The sequence below is a fragment of the Elephantulus edwardii genome, unplaced genomic scaffold, assembly GCF_000299155.1.
Source record: "Elephantulus edwardii isolate Elephantulus edwardi_28Jun2011 unplaced genomic scaffold, EleEdw1.0 scaffold00026, whole genome shotgun sequence".
NCBI lineage: Eukaryota > Metazoa > Chordata > Mammalia > Macroscelidea > Macroscelididae > Elephantulus > Elephantulus edwardii.
Genome location: NW_006399776.1, coordinates 20,578,926 through 20,604,547, shown reverse-complemented (window position 1 = coordinate 20,604,547; position 25,622 = coordinate 20,578,926). Strand labels below are relative to the sequence as shown.

The following is a 25,622-nucleotide window of genomic DNA, read 5'->3' as shown; positions in this document are numbered from 1 at the left end:
AAGAAAGAATAATGAATGAATCACCTTTAAGTGTACAATCTGAACAGGAAAAGACCTGGTTGAGAAGTTCTATATTTTAGAAATAGAAAAAGTTTTAAAAGTCTAATTTCTCATCCACAAAGAAAGAAATCCTTGCCCCAGAATCCTTGATAGTGGTTTTGGGGTCTGTGCAAACATATTACAGAGAAATCACAATATAATTTTCTATGCCCATTACAGAAAAGTTTCTCTATATTGAGAAATGTCATTTTGTGGCTTCCATCACGGGATGCTATGAAACTCATCTACTTCATCTACTTTCTCAGAGGCAATCCTGAAACACAAGGACTAGAGAGGGAGAGGAGAAAATCCATTGACTCCATTCCTATTTCAAATTTAGTCCTTTTAAGATAAATCACTCCACACACGTCTACTTCCCATACTACCAGTCTGATAATTTTTAATAATATCAATAAAAGAATGGTAAGGGAGCTTTGGTGGCCTAGTGGCAAGAAGCTGCACTGCAATCCCAGAGGCTCAGGGTTCGAATCCACCAGATGCTCTGCTGGAGGAGGAGGGGCAATCTCCTCCTGTATCAGTCAGATCTGATTTGATGGTACACACACAAAAAAGAATAAAATTTAAAAAAGAATGGTAGATTATGTTCAGCCAAACCTGAGTTCCAGGCCTGTCTCTATTACATCAGAGCTGTGCAGCCTGACTAAGTCACCTAACCTCACTGAGCCTTTGTCTATAAATGGAACCACCTGTAAGTGAGAAGAGCCAAACCACCTACTCTAATCTCAGACTTGTAATACTAAAAGTATGTCAGGTATATGAAAGTATTCTACATAACATATAAAAAGCATAAGTTATATCAAATTATTAGAATGACTGTTCATCTTTATTCAATCTTTTTGCCAACCTTTTTCACCTGGAGTTAGTTGACTTCTTGGCCTCATCATTGGGATAAACCAAAAAGTTCTTATTTTCACCTGTGTCCCAGAAGCAGTCATATTACTAAATGAAGGTCGGGTAATGTGCACGTAGAGAATCATGAAAGAACCAGAAAGTACTGTGGAAATCTTGGAAGAAGAGCTAGACAAGCAGGCGAAGGCAGGTCCCAGGGCAGACGGCTCAGGGAGAGCCCGGGCCCTTTCAGGGAGGAGAGGGTTAAATCCTCTCCTCTGCAGTACAAAAGAAAAGAGTGTGCGGAAAGATTAGGATTTTTGCTTTTACAATGGGAGCTGCAGAAGCGTAGGGAAGAAGCTGAAGAAAAAAAAGGGGGCGTCTCCCCTTTAAAGACTTGCAGAGATTGAGAAAGAGAGAGAGAGTCAGGGACAGGGAGTCAGAGAGTCTGTCGGTCTCTGTGAGGGGAGACCATCTCTGCTTCACAGTGACTTGCACTGGGGGAAAAGCATCAGTTGGCTTGAGACCCAAGGGGGACACTGGAGCAGGTCCCCCCGGTTAAGACTAAGTGAGCGTTGCCCCTCCCTCTCCCAACTCTCTCTGCCCGGGAATGTCGCGGCGAAAGCAGCGGAAGCCCCAACAGTTAATCTCGGACTGCGAAGGTCCCAGCGCGTCTGAGAACGGTGGGTGTCTGGGGTGGGGGTGGAGGCCTGAGTCCCAGCCTGTGTGGGTCAGGCCAGGGCAAGGGGAGGGCACCCAGGCCACGGGCGAAACCAGGGGAGGGGGGACTTGGCCACTGGGGGCTGGAGGGAATTGCTATGTGAAGGGGAAGGAGATGACCTGTGTGGGGGGCAGCCCTGCCCAGCTTTTGTTGGGGTGGGTTCTTGTTTGTGTTTTCCTGGTTGTTTTTCTCTGGATGAAATGGAGTTTTCAAACTGGCTCCGTCTCCCCACCCAAGAGTTTTCTCCCCAGGTCCCCCTTTGCTCACTGGTCTTTGTGCCGTTGCTAAGTAACGTCCTCAGACCTGAAGACCGTCTCTTAGGGGTGGGATTTCCCCCCCTTTTCTTTCTGGAGAGTTGGATTGTAAGAGAATGAATTGGATAAACGTGAAGGTTCCCCTGAGGGAAGAAGAGAAAAAAGTTTCTCATTGTTGAGCTGCCTGAGAGCGGATCCGAGCTCCCTGAGGGATAGGACGAATGTTGGTCAGAGGGCAGGCTGCTTTGGGTGTGTTTCCGAGTCACCTGGGGTAGGTGCTGGAAGATTTGGGGACGATCCGCACTGAGGGGCTCTGACCTCTTCAAGGGAGTCCAGATTAAAATATGCTAGTTAACATACCCGGGTACACCTGTGTATCTCTCTAATCTGTTGTTTAAACAGATTTTCTTTATGAGGGGAAAATGTTTTCATTTACTCTTAAAACATTCCAATCAGAAGCAGAGGAGCGATAATACAGTAACTATGATGTAGAGAAATGACATTGCCCAAAATCTCAAAAGCAAAGGGTCAAGACAAAAATCTGTTTCTTCATGCTCAAGGCAGGTGGTCTTCATTTTACTCTATTAGGATTTCTCAAGCTTGCTTGCTTACTTGCAAGAAGACTGCGGGCTAAGGTCTGGGAATTAAAATCTTTTTGCAAGTGTTATGTTAATTGTTAAAAAAATATGTAAGTTTGGGACACACAGGTCAATGGTGTGACTACACACGTGCACACTTGTGAAAATGTGGAAGCCTTGGCCCCGGGATCAGTATTTAGCAAACAGCTGCTTCTTCCAACAATGTATCTGGGGCTAGATGAAAAGCCTTCCTAAGTCAGACTTTGGATTCAAATCCTGGCTCCATCACTGTGAAATGAACGCTTATCAAATACATGTGAATATTGTTATTACCATGCTGTGTGAGTGAAGTAGCACTTCCTACAAGTATCGAAATAAAACTGAAGTTCAGAAACATGGAGTGAAATTCAGCACACCATTTATGAGATGTATGTCATGGAAAAGCTCTAGGATCATGTAATTTTTTTAAAAACATGATTGACACTAAATTATAGATTAACTTGTCTTTTCCACTTGTTGAAAAAAAAAATTGACTTGAAGTCAAATCAGTACTCCACGGATTATAAACAATCTTAGTAAACAGATTGTGTTTTGAGTAGAACACATCATCCTCAAATTACCAGTCTGCTGGGATCCCACTGTGCCCATATTTAGAGGTTCTGTTGGTGGTGTCTTGCACTCCAGGGACACATTAGCCCTCCTTCATCCTGCCACAGGCCGGATGCTTCTTCCTTGAGCTCTATAGGAGACTACCCTCAGAGCGGAAGAGTTCTCTCCCAGGCACTGTCCTGCTCCCCTGCTGGTTGACTTGGGAAAATGGTGCACCCTCTAAAGAACTCTCTCTTCTCCTTCTGACTTCTCCCAAGCTGTTCACCCATTCCTCATATCACACTTGAGGGGGGGGAGGGGAAATCTTCTGTGTGGGAAAATCTATAGGATCAACAGGAGGTTAGAGCAATTACTCTGAATGAATCCTCAAATCTACTGAATGAACCCCATCTGCTACTTGAAGTTATGAATATTTAGGGACATGGGGATGTTTGACAAAAATCATCCCCATAGAAAAGAGTATATAGGCTCAAACCCAAAGATTATAATAAATTTCAGGAGAACATTTACTTTCAAGCCCTGAGAAAAACAATAAATGTAAGGCGCAAGAAAATTGTAGTAAACTCCCTTAAGATCTGCTTCAAGACACCCAAGAATTTCATTATCAGAATTCCTGAAAGTGAAAGATCCTAGATTATTTGCATGACCTGGAATGTCATTGAGTCTAATCTGTAGAGTGAGTTTGCTATATTTGACCAGAACTAAAATTCCTTCTAGCTTTCATAAATTTAAGCATTTGCACAATGTGCAATGTGCACAATTCTGACTTTTCATTCCACCCCAGAGACAATTTCTTGTTCCATGTACCCTAAAATTAGGTAGACCATGCTTACTCAAGGGAACACTGCATCTTTTGGTATACCTGTGAGATTATGAGCAATGGCACATTATTTAGTAGGTTGCTGTATGTCAGTTCCTGCAACAGACTGACAATCTCTACCATCACCATATTAATCTATCTTGAGGCTCTTCCTCTTCTTCACTGACCCTCTATTTTTCCCAGCATGATGTCTTTTTCCAACATTTGCAGGAGCCTTTCTCCTTCTTTTAAGGAATCTTTACCATGCATAGGTAGTTGATTCCTGAGTGGAACAAGTGGTTCGTACTTGACCACTAATCTAAAGGCTGGTACTCTGAACCATCCTCTGACACTGCAGAACAAAGGTCTGGTGCTCTGTTTCCATAAACAGCCCACAAAATCCTGGGGAACAGATAAGTTGGAATTCATTTTAACAGCATTGATTTCTGGTTTGTTTGTGGGTTTTGTTTTTTGTGTTTTGGGGGTTTTTTCTGAGAATTTCCCATTTGTGGGCAAATGCTGAGCTTTGCAATACGTTCAAAAAGCCTCATTTCTGCAGTGACCTAGTACATCATCAGGTAACAGTCTGAAAGAACCTGTGTTTCAGCCCTGTTTTTTGCTCAACTTCTTTGACTAGACTTTTGGTAAATCTAACAGAATAGTTATTGCCCATAAGTGATGAGCAGGAAATAGTCTATTTACTTAAAAACTCTGGAGAGAGAAAAAATTTCTCCCTATAGAGTCTAGAAATCTGGATTAAAGAACATAAGGGATGTGACTGGGGAAAATGCAAACTAGTACATCTGGGGAACAAAGGAAATGATCAGAAACCCAGATATTTAGTGAGAAGGAGAAACCAGGACAACAGCCAAGCAGATCTAGAGCGAAAGAGGGGAGTCTTTTAGATGAAAGTTGGCTGACAGTGAGAGCAACAAGAAAGGGAAAGAAGGTCAAAATAGAGTGTAAGGAAGGGCCCTTTATGTCTCTTAGGTTATTGAGCCCTGAGCCACTCAGCCCTAGGTAGCCCTGGGGCAGGAAAAACACATAGAGGGAGCAAATCACATGGAGGAGATTGCCCATCTTTCTCCCATGAGCAGCTGGTGAATTTGAACTACAAGCCTTTGAGTTGGCAGCACAACTCCTTACCACTAAGCCATCAAAGCTCTCCGGTACAATAGGGGACAGGTTAAGAGAACAGAAAATCAGATTTTTAATTCAACTTGGGCTTTGAAATTATGTGACCTTGAGCAAGTCTCTTCCTAGACCTTCAGTTGTTGGCCTTTAAGTATAAAAGCTTAAAGCTTTAATACAGCTAATTCTTACAGCATATTTCTATTTGCCAGGTGCTCAGCTAGGCCCTTTATGCACTTTTTTTCATTTATTCCTTCCAACTTCCCTACTACTACCTTCCTTTTAAAGAGGAAAAAATTAAGCCTTAGAGAAATTAAGAAATTCTTCAAGAGCATACAGATTAGAAAACACAGGACTTTAACTCAGGTCTGCTTAACTCAATGGTCTTAAGCACTGTGCTCAATCAGAGAGACAAAACTCTAAAGTTCCTTCAAGTCTCAAAATATTCTGAATTGCATGCTAAGTGCCAAGATCTCTGGTGCCAGAAAATGTCCATTGAAAGATATATTTATGTTTGATCTAAGATATCCTTTTTCTGGAAACTATCTCAGTCAACACCAGATCATTGCGCCTCTTCATTTACTGTGTGGGACAGATTACTGGTGCTTGGTAGATATGAGTGGCAAAGGAATATGTGTGCACATTTAGGAGAGAGAAGTGAAGAAATAAAGATGGGACACTGTTCCTCAGAAGCAGTCTATAACAGCAGTTACAGAATAAATTCATAATTATGGAAGCTACCCTTTAGGCTGCCAGAGCTCCTAACAATTGCTAATGAACATACCATGGACTGCCAAGAGAACAAACAGGTCTGTTCTGGAGAGGGTAAAACCAACTTGCCCTCGGGAGGCAAGGATTTTGAAGCTCCATCTCACATACTTTGGGCATGCTTCCCAGGAAGGACCAGTTCTTGGTGAAGGACATCATGGAAGTGTGGAGGGACAACACAGGAGAGGAAGACCCTGAATGAGATGGATTGACACAGTGACTGGGGTAATAGGGGCAGGTGTGTCAAAGACATGAGATTGGCTCAGGATAGGACAGAGTTCAGAGCTGTTGTGCGTAGGGTTGCTATGAGTCATAGGTGACTTGATGGCACATAACAATAACTACAACAAGGTTAATGGTAGAATAAAAGTTAGATGCTTACGTAGTATCCTTTCTTTCCTTAATGACAGAATGATGCTTGAATTGTGCTGCTTTTCTGTGTAAAACAAAGCCCTTCAGGGAACTCTGGTGGCCTAGTGGCAAGAAGCTGCACTGTAAACCCAGGGGTATGCGGTACAAATTCACCAGATGCTCTGCTGGAGAAGGAGGGGCAATCTTCTCAGTCAGATCCAATTTGACGGTTGTTGTTGTTGTTATGTGCCGTTGAGTCGCCTGCGACTCATAGCGACCCTATGTACAACAGCCCTAAACTCCGCTCTATCCTGTGCCAATCGCACTGTCTCTGACACTCCCATCCCAATTATCCCAGTCACTGAATCAATCCACCTCATAGAGGGCCTTCCTCTCCTGCGCTGTCCCTCCACCCTCCCAAGCATGATGTCCCTCTCCAAGGACCGGCCTCTCCTCACTACATGTCCGAAGTAAGTTAGAAGGAGCCTCAGGATCCTTGCCTCCAAGGAGCCACCCGATTTAACCCTCTCCAGGACAAATCTATTTGTTTTCCTAGCAGTCCATGGTATTCTCAGTACTCTTCCCCAGCACCACAGCTCAAAGGCATCAATTCTCCTTCTATCCTCCTTGGTCATTGTCCAACTCTCTGATGCATAACAGGTGATTGCGAAGACTATGGCCTGTATCAGACGCACCTTAGTCTCCAGAGAGACACCACTGCTCTTCAGCACTTTGGAGAGGTACCTAATTTGACGGTACACACACAAAAAATAATAAACTTTAAAAAAAAAAGAGCCCTTCCTCTCACAGTTAGAAATGTGGCTCAAGATGCATGTGCAGAGGTGTATCTAGGGTATGGCATGTGTCCTCGGTGCCACTTCAGTTGGGTGGGAGTTGCTAGTTAGCAGATTCTGTTTGCCATCTCAATTCCCATCACCAGCTGTGAGAGATCATTCAGCAATTTAAAACTAATTATCATAGATGTTATTTTCTATAGCTGAACCTCCGTGCACAGGCTTTAGGAAAGGCAATAATAAACCCATTACCATCAAGTTGATTCTGACTCTTAGAGACCCTCCAGTTGGTTTTCCAGGCTGTAAATCTCTACAGAAGGAGATTACCTATCTTCATCTTAAGAAGCAGCTTATGGAGTCGAACTACTGACCTTTTAGTTAGCAATACATTCACTTCTTCACTGTCTTGTACTATTTACATCAAATCCTGTGGAATTTGGCTCCACTTGGGAGTAGGTTTTTCACAAAAAAAAAAGGATGGGGGAAAGCAAAAATGTGGCTGTGACAGTGTAGAGAATGATCTTGATGAGAAGATTCCACAGTTTGATGCTAACTTTGCTTTTGTCCCAGTTTTGGATAAGTTTAGCCCAGGTGAGATTTGTGAGGAACAGACTGGAAGGATTGGTGGAAGAGTAGTCTTTAGATAACAGTGGTTCACTACCTTATCTGTAATAACTTGTTGTTGATATGTGCTATTGAGTCTCTTGTGACTCATAGTGACCCTATGTACAATAGCCCTGAACCTTGCTCTCTCCTGTGCCAATCTTATTGCCTCTGACACACCTACCCTCATTACCCCAGTCATGTCATTGAGGGTCTTCCTCTTTTGTGTGTCTTTCCACTCTTCCAAGCATGATGTCGCTCTCCAAGGACTGGTCCTTCCTTGCAACGTGCTCAACGTATGTCAGATGAAGCCTCAGAATCCTTGTCTCCAAGGAGCATCCTGGTTTCACCTTCTCCAAGACAAAACTGTTTGGTCTCCTGGCACTCCATGTTATATTCAATACCTTTCTCTAGCATCACAGCTGAAAGTCATCAATTCTCTTTCTAGCATACCTAGTCATTGTGCAGCTTTCCAACACATAGCAAGTAATTGTGAGGACTATGGCCTGGATTAGGTGTACCTTAGGCTCCAGACTAATGTCATTACTTTTCAGTTCTCTGGAGAGATCCCTGACTTAGAAACTTTTTAAAAATATGCTGATAACTTAACCCTATACTCAGGGATTCTTAATTAATGGTCTGGGGAATGGCCTGGACATAGTCATTTGTAAAAGCTCTCCCAGCAATTCTAATGTTCAACAAAGTGCAACTACTGTTCAAGTCTGCAACAGCACTTCATCCACCTATTTTTTTTTCCTCTGTGCTTTTCCCAATTCTCTCCCAAGTCTAACCTATTAGTGTACTAGGGCAGCAGGCTTAGAGGCTAAGCCACTTGGTCTTTGTCCCTTTCAGGTCTTTGTAAATATAGGTCTTAGTCCTATATCCATCCCAGACTTTGCATGTGACCCAGGATAGTTTACTTCGCCTTATCTGCTATCTAGGGACAACATTACCAGCTTGGTTTATTCCTGTTTGTGACTTCATTCATGGCTGCCTGAGAACCTTCCCCCTTTTCAGGATAGGCAGTGAGTGCAAAGTGCTTGAGAAATAGAGGGTTCCTCTTTCAGGTGGCTGTTTATCCGTTACTTTTCACCAGGGACTAAATTTACCTTAAAGAAGAGTGCAGATCAAATTACGCATCAGAAAGCAAGTTTCATTAAAGTGCAAGAAAGGGGACAGTGTTTCCCAGGAGAAGATGAAAAGAAAAGGATTTCTTTTCTTGTCGGAAGACTTGACAAAACAGCAACTTGATATCAAATGTTCAATGCTAATTAACAAATGCTCAGTAGAAAGCCTCCATCTGATTCCCTCTCCCTTACTGAGGCCAGAGAGCAAATGGCAGGTAGGAGCCACACAGGGCCCTTTCTCTAGCATCAGAGAAGCCACACAGTGTTGATGTGCTTGAGAAAACACTGGATAGGAGTCAAAAACCTGAATGCTTGCCTCACTGAATTACTGTGTGAATTTAGAAAAGTCACTTAACCTCTCCAGGCTTCAATTTCCTTATTTGTAAAAATAAACCCCATTGCACTAACTTATGACTTGCTATAGTTGAAACAGATCCTCCTCACCTCTTGAAATGGTCAGGCCCCAAAACACTGGAGCCCATCTGTTTCAGAGCCATGATTGACAGTCTCAAGATCTTTATAATCATCCAAAGTTTCAGAACATAGTTCAGTAAAATGTTCTCAATTTAAAAATAAAGAAAAATTTCTATTGGGAAAGTAAATTCCCTACTAATATTTAAATTTATTGATTGAAATTCTCCTTTAAAAAAAATAAATTCTCATCTTTAGTATAAGAAGGCCTGGGTGTGCAGTGGATCGAGTATTGGGTTGCTGATTGGTTTGAATCTATCATATGTCCTTTGGAAAAAAGATGAGGCTATTTTCCTCTGTCCTGTAAGTTTGATATGAATTGATAATTGACTTCACAACAGTGAATATCCTTGCCCTGTTAAGAAGACCCTGCAACTGTTTAACACACTTGGCTACCAACTATAGGTTGAATGTTTGAGTCCCTGCAAGGCACTTAAAAAGAAAGTCTAGCAACCTACTTCTGAAAAATTAGCCACTGAAGACTACTGAAGAGCGCAGCTATAGGGCATCACCACAAGTTAGAATTAACTCAATGGACAATTTTTACCCTTGATATAGTCCAACCATATTGGCCTCAGAAATTAACATGGCAAACTAATATTAATACTAATACTCATTTTAATGTGTATGTATGTGTGTGTGTATAGATATGTATATTTATATTTCACTATGTAATGGCAATGTAAATTCTCTCATTGATATAATTTATGATCCCTCCCAAATTTTTAACATCTCATATGAACACTTTATCAAAATCTTTTCAGTTGTCTATCCCCACAATATTTGTATGAGGAAAATAGGACAGTTACAGAATTGCCATTTAACAAAAAAGAATTAAATGGTAGCATAAGGTTGATGTGACTGACGATCATCAACATATCAGCCCAGCCCGCAAGAGCAAAACTGAGGTTGGAACAACTTGGGTTTCCTAAGATCCAACTCACAGTCATTGCCTTGGAATCGCCTCACACCCCACTAATGGATTCAAACCTCTAGGGAGGCAAGGCCTTATAGGTTAGCAGTGTAACTCATAATGAACTATGCCGTCAGAGCTGTATGCACTGATGCACAAAGCAAATCATAGAACCGAGAATTCTGTGGTCACTTTCTGCAAGAAAGAGAAACTATTTTAGGAAATGGGAACTCATAGTGTAAAAGAAATATGAAGTATCTGGTTCAGGAGGCATGTTGTCTTTTCTCTCACTGAATAGGAGGCCGCTTCTGTAGTAGTGAACCAGTGTGAGTCATTTTTAGACATGAATGTCAATGTTGAAAGTCAAAAAGGGCTTTAGACTTGGAGAGGCTGCCTGCTAGGTCCTATTGCATTTTTCCAATTGTTTCAAGATCGTTCTGCTAGGTTAGAGTGTGGCAGGACTCTGTAGGCCTGTTCAGGCTAGCATCTCCCCAAACACAACTGTCCATAATGACAATGTGCAAAAGAAGAATGGGAGGCGGGTGTATGTGTGTGAATGTAAAGGAGAGGACACTAAATAGGAGATGGCTTCTTAAATAAGCACGAACTCTATAAATTAGGCGTTGGCCAGATGATCTGTGGAGTAATTTGCATTTAGCTATTATTCTGGGAGTGGAGGGCGGGAGTGAAGGGGTTTAGTGTTGCGCAAGAGGAGACCTGAAATGACTTCCTTGGAAATTCTACCGTGCAACCTCCCACGCGGAGGAACTTTTTTGTGTGTACACGGATGGTGTAGGGTTGGAGTGGAGGTGAAGCAAACTGGATCGAAACCTGGAATATTTTGAGGACTGGTTGTGTGCGTGTGTTGGGGTTGCGGGGTGGATGTTCTGGGTACTCCTTCTTGCCCCTCTGGTTTTGAGGCATCCGAGGTCAGACCACCCTCTCTGAAGTCCACGTTTTCCAGCTCTTCTAGCGCCTCTGACGACAAATAGCCTATCGCTTTGCTCTGCTGAGCAAGGCTGCAGTTTCCTACTGTGCCCCCTTGAGCTTGCAGGAGGGTAAGGGGGCAGGCCTGGGCAAAGACATCTGGGAGAGGGGGAAGCTTGCACAAGGAAAAGAAAGGTAGACCCTCCCATGTCCCAAAACACCTGTCACTGAACCTCGGGAAAACCTCCATGCATCTGGACTCGCAGCCCCACCTCACCCTAGGTCCTGGCTCCCTCTTTCTGCGCCCCCCGCCGCCCTCCCCAGCAGCTCCTCCCAGCGCGCTCCCCTCCCCAGCAGCTCCTCCTCCATCTCCCCTCTCCCAGCTTTCTCGCTCCAGCTCCTCCCCTCCTCCGTGCTCCCCTCCCCCTCCTGCGCTGCGCTGCTCCCTGCCCCCGCTGCCGCTGATCTCCATCTCCGCAGTCTGGGCCGCTGGGTGCAGACTGCTGCAGCCCCGGCGGCACCACCGCCTCCCCCAGTCCTGATCCCCATTGTCTCCCACCCCACCCAGCCCTCCACCTCCCCTACAGCCATGGCGCACGAAGCCGGGAGGAGCTCTCGTTTGGGGGGGCCCTGCGGGGAGCCGGCGGAGCTCGGAGGTGCGGTAGGGTCCGGCCGGGGCAGGGGTGGTGGGGGAGGGGACGCGCGGGGAAAGGACTTTTGGTGGAGGCGATAAAATGCACGGTTTCGGCACAGGACCCCCTCCTCCCTCCCGCCAACCCATCCTTTGCAAGGCCCAGGTCGGAGGGGGTGAGCGGGGGAGGGTTATCGCGCGCGTGCCCTGCCCCCCATGCTGGGGTGTCTAGTGTCGCTGCAGGTCAGGACGGAGCTCTCGCCTCCTGCCTGGCCTGATGAGCTCATCTCCCCACCCCCAGCTGGCCGTTGCTGGGCCTGTTGTAAATGAGAGCTTCTGTAGACCATTCCAGCCGCACCACCCACGCTCTCTCTCCTTGTCTTCTCCCCAGGTGATGCTGGCGAGGAGGACCACCCCCAAGTCTGTGCCAAGTGCTGCGCACAGTTTACTGACCCAGCTGAATTTCTCGCTCATCAGAACGCATGCTCTACTGACCCCCCTGTAATGGTGATAATGGGTGGCCAGGAAAATCCCAGCAACTCTTCTTCCTCCTCTGAACCCCGTCCGGAGAGCCACAGTAGTCCCCAGGTCATGGACACAGAGCACAGCAATCCCCCGGATTCCGGGTCCTCCGTGCCTCCAGATCCCACCTGGGGCCCAGAGCGGAGAGGAGAGGAGTCGGCTGGGCATTTCCTGGTCGCTGCCGCAGGTACAGCAGCAGGGGGAGGTGGTGGCCTGATCTTGGCCAGTCCCAAACTGGGTGCAACCCCATTACCTCCAGAGTCGACCTCGGCACCCCCTCCTCCCCCACCTCCTCCTCCGCCACCTCCAGGTGTAAGCAGTGGCCACTTGAACATCCCACTCATCCTGGAAGAACTAAGGGTTCTGCAGCAGCGGCAAATCCATCAGATGCAAATGACAGAGCAAATCTGCCGGCAGGTGCTGCTACTTGGCTCCTTAGGACAGACGGTCGGTGCCCCTGCCAGTCCCTCAGAGTTACCTGGGACTGGGACCCCATCCTCCACCAAGCCTTTGCTACCCCTCTTCAGCCCCATCAAGCCAGTCCAAACTGGCAAAACACTGATACCTCCCTCCTCCTCAGGGGCAGAAACACCCAAGCAAGCTTTCTTTCACCTCTACCATCCACTAGGGACACAGCACCCCTTCTCTGCTGGAGGGGTTGGGCGAAGCCACAAGCCTACTCCTGCCCCCTCTCCAGCCCTGCCAGGCAGCACAGATCAGCTGATTGCCTCACCTCACCTGGCCTTTCCAGGCACCACCGGACTATTGGCAGCTCAGTGTCTTGGAGCAGCCCGAGGCCTGGAAACTGCTGCTTCCCCAGGGCTCCTGAAGCCAAAGAATGGAAGTGGTGAGCTGGGCTATGGAGAAGTGATAGGTCCCTTGGAGAAGCCTGGCGGTCGGCACAAATGTCGGTTCTGTGCCAAAGTGTTTGGCAGTGACAGTGCCCTGCAGATCCACCTGCGCTCCCACACAGGTGAGAGGCCCTACAAGTGCAATGTTTGTGGCAACCGCTTCACCACTCGCGGTAACCTCAAAGTGCACTTCCACCGGCACCGTGAGAAGTATCCACATGTGCAGATGAACCCACATCCAGTACCAGAGCACCTAGACTATGTCATCACCAGCAGCGGCCTGCCCTATGGCATGTCTGTACCGCCAGAGAAGGCTGAGGAGGAGGCCACACCAGGTGGTGCTCTTGAACGCAAGCCTCTGGTGGCCTCGACCACTGCACTTAGTGCCACAGAGAGTCTGACGCTGCTCTCCACCAGTGCAGGCACAGCCACGCCTCCTGGGCTCCCTGCTTTCAATAAGTTTGTGCTCATGAAAGCTGTGGAGCCCAAGAATAAAGCTGATGAAAACACCCCTCCAGCAAGTGAGGGCTCAGCTATCACCAGTGTGGCAGAAAGTGGCACAGCAACACGTATGCAGCTGAGTAAGCTGGTGACTTCACTCCCCAGCTGGGCACTGCTTACCAACCATTTCAAGTCCACAGGCAGCTTCCCTTTCCCCTATGTCTTAGAGCCGTTGGGGGCTTTGCCTTCTGAGACATCGAAGCTACAACAACTAGTAGAAAAGATTGACCGTCAAGGAGCTGTAGCAGTCGCCTCTACTGCCTCAGGAGCCCCCCCCACCTCCACCCCTGCAGTCTCATCCCCAGCCTCATCTGGACCTAACCAGTGTGTTATCTGCCTCCGGGTCCTGAGTTGTCCTCGGGCACTGCGCTTGCATTATGGCCAACATGGAGGTGAGCGGCCCTTCAAGTGCAAAGTGTGTGGCAGAGCCTTCTCCACCCGGGGCAATCTGCGTGCACATTTCGTGGGCCACAAGGCCAGTCCAGCTGCCCGGGCCCAGAACTCCTGCCCCATTTGCCAGAAGAAGTTCACCAATGCTGTAACTCTGCAGCAGCATGTTCGCATGCACCTGGGGGGGCAGATCCCTAATGGTGGTACCACACTCTCTGAAAGTGGGGGAGCCACCCAGGAGAATGGTTCAGAGCAGTCTACAGGCTCTGGAGCAGGGAGCTTCCCTCAGCAACCATCCCAGCAGCCATCCCCAGATGAGGAGTTGTCTGAGGAAGAGGAAGAGGAAGAAGAAGAGGATGATGTGACAGATGAAGATTCTCTAGCAGGGAGAGGCTCAGAGAGTGGAGGTGAGAAGGCAATATCAGTTCGAGGTGATTCAGAAGAAGCCTCTGGAGCTGAGGAAGAAGTGGTGACAGTGGTCACAGCCAGAAAGGAGATGGATAGTAATGAGAAAGCCACTCAACAACTGTCTTTACCACCACCACCACCACCACCACCAGAAAGCCTGGATCAAGCGCAGCCATTGGAGCAGGGGAACAGTGATCCTGCTAGAGTCATAGAAGAAGGGGCCAAACTAGAGAGGAGCCCAAGCCCAATGTCATCACTCACTCCAGAAGGGGAAGGTACCAGCACTACCTTGGTAGAGGGGATGGGCATGCAAGAAGCAATAAGAAAGGAGCCAGGTGAGAGCAGTAGCAGAAAATCCTGTGAAGTATGTGGCCAGACCTTTCCTACACAGGCAGCCCTAGAGGAGCATCAGAAGACTCACTCCAAGGAAGGGCTCCTCTTCACTTGTATTTTCTGTAAGCAAGGCTTTCTTGAGCGGGCTACCCTTAAGAAACATATGTTGCTGGCTCACCACCAGGTACAGCCCTTTTCTCCCCACGGCCCTCAGAATATTGCTGCACTATCCCTGGTCCCAGGCTGTTCACCCTCCGTCAGTTCTCCAGGGCTCCCTGCCTTTCCCCGAAAAGATGACCCCACTATCCCATAAATCTGTTACTCGGTATCTGCTATTCCTTGACCCGAGCAGCAGAAACTATGAGCGCAATAGAAAAGACTTCCAAGAGCCCTTATTTGTCCTTTTCTCTGATTTCTTAGTGAATTTGCTCTAGCCCCTGAGGTGGTTGTGCTCACAGGAAGATGGGCTCCTGCAGAATTTTTCTTCCCTGTTCATTATTTGTATATAAGGAAATAGATTCTCTACAGCTCTCACTTTCCCAAGGGAAGTCTTTTCCAACTTCCTTGGGGTGACTCTTTATCCCCTATCCTTCCTCACCTTTTCCCAGGTGTACCTAAGCACCCCCATTTGGGATTGTAGCCCAGCCAAAGGGACTGTTAGCTGCCTGTGGAGGGCTCAGTGCCATTCCTCTCCGATGAACAGGTTAACCTGCAGGACTTCATGCCCTAGAACCAACCTACTCAGCTAGTTAGAGTGGCTCATCAGTTTTTTCTGGAACCAGTCCAAGGCTTTCCTGTCAAGTGGTCTGGAGTTCCCAGCTTTTCTCTTCCACTAACTCCAGGCCTAGCACCACCATCTGTCTAGGCCAGATCTGTGACTGGGAAGATACTTCCAACAAGATCCACAGGGACCATGAAGACTACCCACCTTTATTTGGCCTCCTGCATCCAAGGCAGTATCTGAGCACCCCTTTTTAGAAGAGAAGTAGCAAACTGTATATTCCTCCTTTCCTCAGCTCCAGAAGGTGCCAGCAGTGGAAATGCTGCAGTTAGTAACTAGGGGCTCAGAACTTGGGGTTGGAAGACACAGAGGATATAGGACACTCTTAAACTCCTGATAGTCACTTTAAAGCAAAGTTCAGTATGTAAACCAGGATATCTACAGCTTCTCAGATTTCTGCATTATGAGAATTTAGGAAGCAAGGAGATTTGCTGAGAGATTTCCCATTGGGTATTTTAAGAAATGTGAAGTTAGTTCATATCTTTAAGATTCAGTGTTGATGAGGGTGATTGGAGTAATGATGAAGAGTGTTGCTAAAGTATAGGGCTTTCTGTAACACTATGTGATTAAAGATCTGGCAAAGGGACTTCAAACTCTGATTGGATGCATCTCATGAATGTTTGACATAGTGTGCAGCAATGCATCGGGGATCATGGGGGATTTCCTTACACTAGTGTTCTAGTTTTAGATAATACCTCCCTTATTCCCTGGCCCCTTGTATTTTCCTCATTGCCCTCTCTCAAGGCCCCTTTGCTCCTTTCAATTTTGCCTGCTTATGAACTGGGGCTTATGTGTTTACCATTGTCTGGTTCTTAGAATCCCAGACACTGAGAGATCAACTCTAGGTGGTATCTCCCCTGCTTCTCTGTCTTGTAATAAGATGTAGTATTTACTCTTAACATAGGATCATTTGGAACAAGAGTCTGGGGAGGAGAAAATGAGGGTTCTGCTATCCTGACTTGAATGATGGTTTCTCCTTCCAAGCTACAGGCTCCAGTGCTTCCTAACATAGTAAAATGTAAAGAGCAGACAAGGGAGATTTTAGTGTCTTTCCTTCTATCATTAAAGGTGTTTTGACCAATTATATGTGTGTTACTCCTTATTTCTTATCAAAATAGCCAGCTGGAGTGTGATTTGAGCATTCTCTAACATTGAGATTCCCTTCCCACAGTTCAGTGCCAAAACTGAACATATGGTGTTGAAATATTTATTCAGTCTTGTCCTGAAACAACCTCCAATGAATGTAATTTCCCAGTGGAAATGGAGTTTGTATTCTCAAAAAGTAGGAGATTTGCCCACTGTGTCTAGTAATTGTCTTGGTTTTCTCTTTGCCAATACAAACTCTACCTCCCACTGCCAGACTTTTATAGTTTTCTGGGAGGTAGGAAATGGTTTCTTTATTAGTCTTCCTTGTACCTCAGGTTAGTAGCCTATCTGACTTCAGTTAATCTTTAAATCAAGGTGGATTAATCTTCATGGTCCTTAAAATCTGATGTAAACTGAAAGGGGGTTGGGGGAGGGAAGTAATCCAATCTAACAATTTCAACCAAAATAAAAGATTGCTAGCATTAAAAATTAAATGAAGCATGTGATTCCCCCCCCTTTCATTTTTCTACAACATGGTAAAGTTCAAATTTGTTTCACTAACCACAGCAGTAGAATCTTTTAAGATAAATTTGGTGAGTAGACACCCATGGGAATCTTGCAAAGCCAAATGGGAAAGAAAACTCCTGTCTTTTTAATTCCAGGCAAAGCTTTGTAAATCTTTTTTTTTTCCTTCAGCCTTTGGAAGGAGGTGGGTCAACAATCCTTCAATTCTTTTATCTTCTCCACCCCCTTTGGACATAGATAATGCCACTTAACTAATTAAACTAGACTTGTCCTCTCTTCTGGTGCCAGCTCCCATTATGGTAAGAGCTGTCAATGAGGCTTGTATTGATAGACACTTCCTTGGGCAGGTCAGCACTAAGCCCATCTCTCCGCCTACCCCCTTTCCATAGTTATTTTCTCTTCTGCCTCCTTTTCTTTTTCTTTGCCTGCCCTCTTGCTTTTTCTCCTTTCATTAGCTTATCTAAGAGTTTTATTGCTATTTCTTTTCTCTTTTTGCCTTTATTCTTAGAGTTTTAAAATTCTCTTTCAAAACACTTGGTATCTCCACCATTGCTTACTCAATTTCTCCTCATTGGGTTATTGTTTCAGAGGGTAAATTAGTCTACTGGGATGAGTATGCAAATAAGTGCAGCTTGCAAAATAACTTTACATGAAATATACACAGTCCAGCTCAGTCTGGATTAACAAAATCACTTTTAGGAAGCAAGAGAGAACTTCTTGGCCCATTCAATCAATTTTTGAGACTTGACTTTGCTCCAGAGATCAGGTGTTGCTTGGATGTAAAGGGAACTAAAATACCTGCCCCTAATAGAGCACAATCTAGTTGGAAACACCACCTGGTAGTAGTGACACCAATGGAGTCAATTAGGATTCCCTCAAACACACTAACCTAGTCTCACTTTTAATCAGACCCAAAATAACTTGACCTTGCCTAGACTTTTCTAACCTTTCATTTACCCACAGATTAACTAAGCCTAGTGACATTTTGTTGTTGATCAAATATTTAAAAACAGTATCGATGAAACAAGCATTTCAAAGAAATAAGTATAATATTTGATCAGAACTGCAGGTATTTCCATAATCCACTGCTGAGTAGCATATGATCTCTAAACTTGGTGTCTTAAATAATGATTTTATATTTGCTTTTGATACTGTGAGCTGTCTGGACAGGGCTCAGTTAAGATGACATGTATTCATTCCATGTCCTGAAGGCTGGCCTCACTCAGACCATGATTTCGGCTAGGAGATTAAAGACGGCCTCACTCCCTGCTCCTCAGCTGAGAAGGTCGGAATGCTAGAACCTCTCACCTCTTTTTCACTGAGCATCCAGCATCTTTTAATTGGTCTATTTATCAAGACTAGGAGAACAAAGAGATTCATCCTGGAGAGGGTAAAGCCAGGCTGCTCCTTGGAGTCAAGGATTCTGATGCTCCATCTGACATACTTTGGGCATGTTGCAAGAGAGGATCAGTCCTTGGAGAGGGACCTCATGCTTGGGAAGATGGAGGGACAATGCACAAAAGGACGATCCTTGATGAGATGGGTTGACTCAGTGACTGGGGAAATGGGAGTGTGTCAGAGACAATAAGGTTGGCTCAGGATAGAGCAGGGTTCAGAGCTGTTGTGCATAGGTTCACTATGAGTCACAAGTGATTTCCGGCACATAACAGCAAAAAGCAAATCTATGGTACTCTATCTGCCATATTTAAGGACTCTAATATCATGATTAAGTTAGGGTTGCAAGAGGGCAAAAATGGAAGCTGAAGTGCATTTTAAGGCCTAGGCTCTGGAACTTAGAATTTCTGAAATAGCTCTTCACCATCTTCCCTGGTCCCATGAAGTCGCTGCTGTGAAAGTGGAGCTGAGCAGTTTCATCAGGTACAAGATCTACCCCAGTCACAAAAGGCACTATGACAGGAGCTGATGGGAAGGTGTTTCAGTTTCTTAATGCAAAATGTGAGTTAAATCCATGGCTGATAAATTGGACTGTCTTCTACAGAAGAAAGCACAAAAAGGGTCAATCGGAAGAAATTCAAAAGAAAAGAACTCGCCATGCAATCAAATTCCAGAGGGCCATCACTGGTGCTTCTCTTGCTGATATAATGGCCAAGAGGAATCAATGTCTGAAGGTAGAAAGGCTCAATGAGAACAAACTATCAGGGCTGCCAGGGACTCAAAAACGGCTAAACTAGCATCTAAAAAGACCACAATGGCTGCTACTAAGGCTCCCACAAAAGCAGTGCCTGAACAAAAAAACTGAAGCCTATGAACATTTCTGCTCCCTGAGCTGGTAGAAAACACTAAGTTGGCAAATGAGACTTAAGTATTTAATTTATATATATATATATATATATATATATATATATATATATATATTTCTGAAATACAATTTCTGCTATAGTTAATTGGCTAAAACTAATCAAGGCCATTTCAGATTCAAGAGGAGGGGAAAATAAACTTTCAGTTTTGTTGGGAAGTATGACAAAGTTATATGAAGGCATATGGGATAGAAGACAATATTTTACTACTTTGTAAACAGTTTACTATCACAGATCTGAGGAAAAGGTAAGAAACATGTATAGAATATTAATCTGGTCACAATCAGGCTTACAATCTGACTAGAAGAGATCTGGGTGAGGTTCACTCCCCTACTCCTTAGGGTTATAAGGAAAAGTGCCACCAGTAAGCTTAAACACACTTGACTTTCTTTAAGAAGAAAACACACCATGGGGAATCTAGAAAAAAAATCCCTCTGTAAACACATTAGGTAAGTGTTTCTGTGCACCTAAAATTTTCCTAATTTACTATTGTAATATCCATTGCCCTTCAGTTAATTCCAATTTATAACACTCCTATTCATAGGGTTTCTAAGGCTTTACCAAAGCTACTAGCTTTCCCTTTGAAGAGCAGCTGGTGTGTTAGAACCCCCATCTTTTCAATTAGCAGTTAGCCACTTAATCACAATGTTACCATTTATTCAAAGTGAACATATAAACCCAGACTTTGGATAGCTGCCCTTGATTTAATTGACCTCAACTTGGAGTACCTTTGCTATTTCTTTTATTTTCTCTGCAGATAAAAAGAGACTGTCCAGGCTTTGTTGTTGTCAGGTGCCATTAAGTTAGCTTTCATTCAGCCATCCTAGGTATAACAGAATCCAAGCTTTAGGTATCTCACTTGATCTTAGCCCTTTTTTGGCTAAGGGTTGCCTTTTCCAAGAAGCAGTAGGTATCAAATTCTAACAAAATTTGAGTCTTTCCTGATAGGAAAACTTCCCTTTCCTAGACAAAAAAAAGTGCTTACAATGGTTAGGGATTGACTTTTGGAACTGTGTCTCTAAGATGGTTCAACCCTCTTCTTCTATATTCAGAACTCAGGCTAATTCAGAACTCTTCTTTCCCCTCTAAAATGAATCTTATTCATTGTCAACTTTCAGATGCCTAGGAAGCAACTGAAAACAGCATGACTTGGATCCAGTTCACTTTAGCATTTGTACTGACATCCTTGCTCTTTAGAAATTTGGAGAGGTCCTTGACAGATTTCCCCAATGCAAAATGTCTTTTGAACTTTTTACTGATGCTACCATGAGTGTTGATTGTGGATCCAAGTAAAATGACAACTTCAATCTTTTCTATCACATGTTACCTAATGGTGCAGTGGTAAATATTTTTTATTTCTTCATGTTGAGTTGTAACCCACCTTGAAGGCTGAAGTCTGTGATCTTCAGTGCTTTAAGTCGTCTTCATTTTTTCTAAACAGGGTTGTGTCATCTGCATAAGGTAGGTTGTTGATGAGTCTTTCTTCAATCCTTATGTCACATTCTTTTTCATATAGTCCAGTTTCTTGAATTATTTGCCTTGTATACAAACTGAATGGGTATGGAGAAAAGATAAAGCCCCAGTGCACACCTGGCATAGCATGCAGTGTTGCCTTGTGCTCTTCAGACAACTGCTTCTTGGTTTATGTATAGGTTTTACATGAGCACAATTAAGTCTTCTGGGATTTCCATTATCAATGTTAGCCATGATTTATGATCCACACAAACACCTGTACATAATCAATAAAGCATAAGTAAACATGTTTCTAATATTCTATGCTTTCAGCCAAGATCCTCCTAATATCAGCAATGATAACCCTTGTGCTATGGCCTTTCCTGAATCCAGCTTGAATTTCTGACAGTTCTCTGTTAATGTACTGCTCAAGCCATTTAAAAATGATCTTCAGTAAGATTTTACTTGCATGTGATATTAATAACATCATTTGATAATTTCCAGGCAGTTGGAAAGCTACCTGGCCAATTGACCAAAAGAGATATTTGTTCCCTTTCCCCAAAAAAGGTAATCCAATAGTGACAGCACATTGTTGTTAGGTACGATTGAGTCAAGTATGACTTACAGTGACCCTATGAACAAAAGACTTGAATGCTGTCCTATCTTGTGCTATCCTCACAATTTCTGACACACCTGAGCCCATTGCTGCAGTGACTGTCAACTCATATGATTGAGAGTCTTCCTCTCCTTCTCAGTCCCTCCAGTTTCCCAAGCATGATGTCCCTCTTCAAGGAATAACCTCCCCTAGCAATATACCCATAGTATGTGAGACGAACTTCATCATCTTTGCTTTCAAGGAGCACTCTGGCTGCACCTTCTCCAAGACATATCTGCTTATTGTTTTGGCACTCTTCTCCAACACCATAATTCAAAGGCATCAATTTTTCTTCTATCATCCCTATTCACTGTCCAGCTCTCAGATATCAAGTGAGTGAAAAGATCATGGCTTGAATCAGGTGCATCTTAGTCCTCAAACTGAAGTCATTGCTCCTCAATTTGGAGAGGGCCCTAATAGTCACTAAATAAAGCTACCAGATACACGAATTAAACTTTCACATTCCAATAATATACAACTTTCATCTCAATAGTCTTTCATATTCATCCTTGCTTTTCCATAACTACACATAACCAGCCTTTGAATTAAAGATAACAGCTATGTTGCTTTTGTTACGTGACTTTGAGTCAGAACCAACTCATAGCAGGTTTTCAAGGGCAGTAAACTGCAGTGGGAGGAGATCATCCTCATCCATCTTTCTTCTTCCAACCACCTGGTAGATTTGAATGGTATGCTTTTGGGTTAGCAGCAAGACTCCTTACCACTAAGCTCCTTGTAACAGTTATGTTGTTGTTGTTATATACATGTTGAATCAGAGCTGATCCTCCATTGGGTTTTGAGAGACAGTAAATCGAATGAGAGATTGCCCATCTCTTTCCCAGAAGAAGCTGGTAGATTTAAACCATGTGGCTTCTGGTTGGCAGCACAGCTCCTTACCAATATGTCATCTGAGCTTTCTTGTTATGTCATTTAGTCACTTGCAACTCATAGCGACCCTATGTACAACAGCTCTGAATCCTGCTCTATCCTGAGCCAACCTTATAGTCTCTAATACACTGACCCCCATTACCCTAGTCACTGAGTCAATACATCTCATCAAGGGTCTTCCTCTCTTGCACTGCCCCTCCACCATCCCAAGCATATACTTCTCCAAGGACTAGTCCCTCCTTGCAACATGCCCAAAATATGTCAAACGAAGCTTCAGAATCCATGCCTCCAAGGAGCAACTTGATTTCATCCTCTCTAGGATGAACATGTTTGTTCTCCTAACAGTCTGTGGTATAGTCAGTACTCTCCAGCACCACAGCACAAAGGCATTACTTCTCCTTCTATCATTCCTAGTACATTGTCCAGTTTTCTGATGCATAGCATGTAATGGCAAAGACCATGGCCTGGGTCAAATGTACCTTAGACTCCAGATTGACATCATTGTTCCTCAGTACCCTGGAAAGGTCTCTGAGAACAGACTTTCCCAAAGTAATTCGTGTTTTGTTTTCCTGACTACTGATACCAAGAGTGTTGATTGTGGAGACAAGCAAACTTAAGCTGTTAACACCTCACTCTCTTTACCATCTATCATGATGCTACCAATTGGCCCAGTGGTGAGAATCTTTGCTTTCTTGATGTTGAGCTTCCTTATGACAGCTATAATAAATAGGCTACTATTTCCCCCATCATAGTCACCTGGAGCAGCTATAACAGAAATGCTCCAAGTGTTAAGAACAGATTTTTTTTTATTTTTCCACAGTTCTTGGTCATGTTGATGTCTTTGTAAGCCCCTCTCCTAGTTTCTAATGCCTGCTGTCAATCCTTGTGAGGAAGAAATTCTATCTTCCCCATGTGGGTTTCTGCATCTATGCTACTCTTTTTGATAACTCAGAAGTGATTAGATCTAGCACTAACACTACCCTGGTGTGATCTCATTACTAAGATAAAATCAAATCTTACTTCTAAGCGAGTTCTTCACATCTACAGGCCAGGTTTCACTACATATTTTTGGGAACACAAGTCAATCCATAACATGGTCTCAAAACTATCCTTCCTCTTAGCCTCGATATTTATTCCTCAATATTTATCTTCTAACCAAAACCTCTAAATGTTCCTTATTGCCTTCTGAATAAAAGGGTTTATCTCTTAATATAAAATAGAAGTCTGTATGTTTTAGTTAATTTCTCTTGATTAGTGAACACATAGAATGATACCCTAACTCGAGCGTAGATTTCCCCCCCCCCCTTTATCACGTGCTTAGCTCGGAATTACCTCCTGTTTGTTCAAACCTGAGTCTTAATGCCATCTTCTCTCGAACGTTTCTCGGTAGTCTGGGCTTTGAAACCTCCTTCGCAATCATTTTTCTTCCATTGAGCCTGTGTTCATTCTGCTTTATGCCAAGTTTTAACTTCCTTAACATTCTGAAAAACAAGAGTTAGACCTTTCAAACTTTTTTTTTTATTTCTGGTACAGCGTAGGTATTTAATAGATGATCCGTTTCCAATTGTTTAAACTTCGATAGAGCTGTCACTGACGCGGGTCAACTCGCAGAACGCCTCTTAAAAAAGCACCATGGCCGCATGCGCATCTACAGGCAACATGGCTGCTTTGCCAGCTGCGAAGATGGAATCCACGGCTTCACGGTCCCCGCATTCGGGGACAGTGCATCCACCACGTCCACTGTACCCGCCGTTCTGCCAACACTTGAGATTCAAAGGGAACCCGAAACCGGAAACAGCTTTTCCTCCTTGCACAGCTCCCGGGATCCACTTCCGGTTGGCCTTGCGGTTGTTAAACTAGGCTATTTCCTGAAGAGAGGGCTGGGAGGTGCTTGTCCGCGGCGCCGGATTCGAGACGGGTCGGGGTTTGGAGATTAGGATGTCGGACACGTGGAGCTCTATCCAAGCCCACAAAAAGCAGCTGGACTCGCTGAGGGAGAGGCTACAGCGGAGGCGGAAGCAGGACTCGGGGCACTTGGGTGAGACGCGGAACTGGCGGGGCCAATGCCCCTCGGGGAGGGCGGGCGGGACCCCAAAAAAGAAGACAGCTCCCCGGTGACCGCCTTCCCCCGAGCGGCCTTTTCTTGTCCACCTCGTCCCTCACTTCAGCCTCCTGCGCGCCTGCAAGTGGTTCGCGGTTGCTCGCGACCTCGAGCTCTCCAGCCAGCTTTTCCCCAATAGGGGAGCCCCACCCCGCTCGGTTGATCCCTTCAGCCTGTGATGATTCTCCTTTGGGATTTCCTCAGGCCCCTAGCCCGAGAATCGTGACCAGCAAGCATCCTTTCTTGGTGTACTCACAGCGCTTTGTTCATCCCTCGTTGTAGTGTGCATTTCTCTGCGATTGTGGATATTGATGTTAAGGATCGGAACTATCTCTAGTGTCCAGTTTAGTGGCCTGCATGGAGTTGCCATTCATTGTTGCTAAATGAGCTCTGGTGGTACAGTTGGTTAAGCTCTGGGCTTCTGACTGCAGCGGCTCCTACTGCTTTCTGTAAAGATTGAATAGACACGTTGCCATCGAATCAGTTCCAACTACAGCGATCCTGTAGGACAGAGTAGAACTGGCCTATCGGGCGTGCCAGGCTGTAATCTTTACAAAAGCCAACTGCCACCTCTTTATCCCACATAGCGACCGGTGGCTTTGAATCCTACGCTTTAACTATTATACTAGTCAGGCGCTTCTCTGTAAAGATTACGGCCTGATAATCTCCTGTATCATAGTCATAAAACTTGAAGGGACTTCAGACGATTATCAGGTTTGACTCTGTATCTCCCAACCTCTGCACATGCCCTAAACTATTTTAAGGTAAATCAAAATGAAGATGGACTAGGATAGTGAATCCATACTGTCTCTGTTGATTTGTTCTAATGCTTTATTAGTATGCTGGAGTCTATCTAAATCTTATTGTAATACATGTTAGATCCTTGCACTCATATTCTGGCTTTCTAACTAGGAGGCTCTCTGGCAGAATTTTCACACCATAATTGATAGCATCAAGTGAGTATCTACACTGTGAATGATCATGTTGTTGTTATGTGTCCTCGAGTCATTTGCAACTCATAGCGACCCTATGTACAACAACCCTAAACCCTGCTCTATCCTGTGCCAGTTGCATTGCTTCTGACACACCCTTTCCAATTACCCAAGTCACTGAATCAGTCCACCTCATAGAGGGTCTTCCCCTCCTGTGCCTGCCCTCCACCCTCCCAAGCATGATGTCCCTCTCCAAGGACCGGTCTCTCCTTACAACATGTCCAAAGTATGTCAGACGAAGCCCCAGAATCCTT

General features: G+C 44.7%; 2 protein-coding genes across 2 annotated transcripts in view; both read left to right on the top strand.

The window, feature by feature from the left end:
• The first annotated feature begins 1,466 nt into the window (after positions 1–1,466).
• SALL2 (spalt-like transcription factor 2) lies at positions 1,467–14,883 on the top strand. The gene is made up of 2 exons (XM_006883116.1): positions 1,467–1,571; positions 11,957–14,883. The coding sequence occupies exons 1-2, from the start codon at positions 1,499–1,501 to the stop codon at positions 14,881–14,883; spliced, it is 3,000 nt and encodes a 999-aa protein (XP_006883178.1). The 5' UTR covers positions 1,467–1,498.
• A 9,242-nt stretch (positions 14,884–24,125) lies between these two features.
• Positions 24,126–25,622, top strand: part of METTL3 (methyltransferase like 3) — an 11,157-nt gene continuing 9,660 nt past the window's right edge. Inside the window, exon 1 of the mRNA XM_006883115.1 lies at positions 24,126–24,313. Within this exon, the coding sequence (XP_006883177.1) occupies positions 24,214–24,313 (100 nt within the window). The 5' untranslated portion in view covers positions 24,126–24,213. The remainder of the gene's footprint in view (positions 24,314–25,622) is intronic.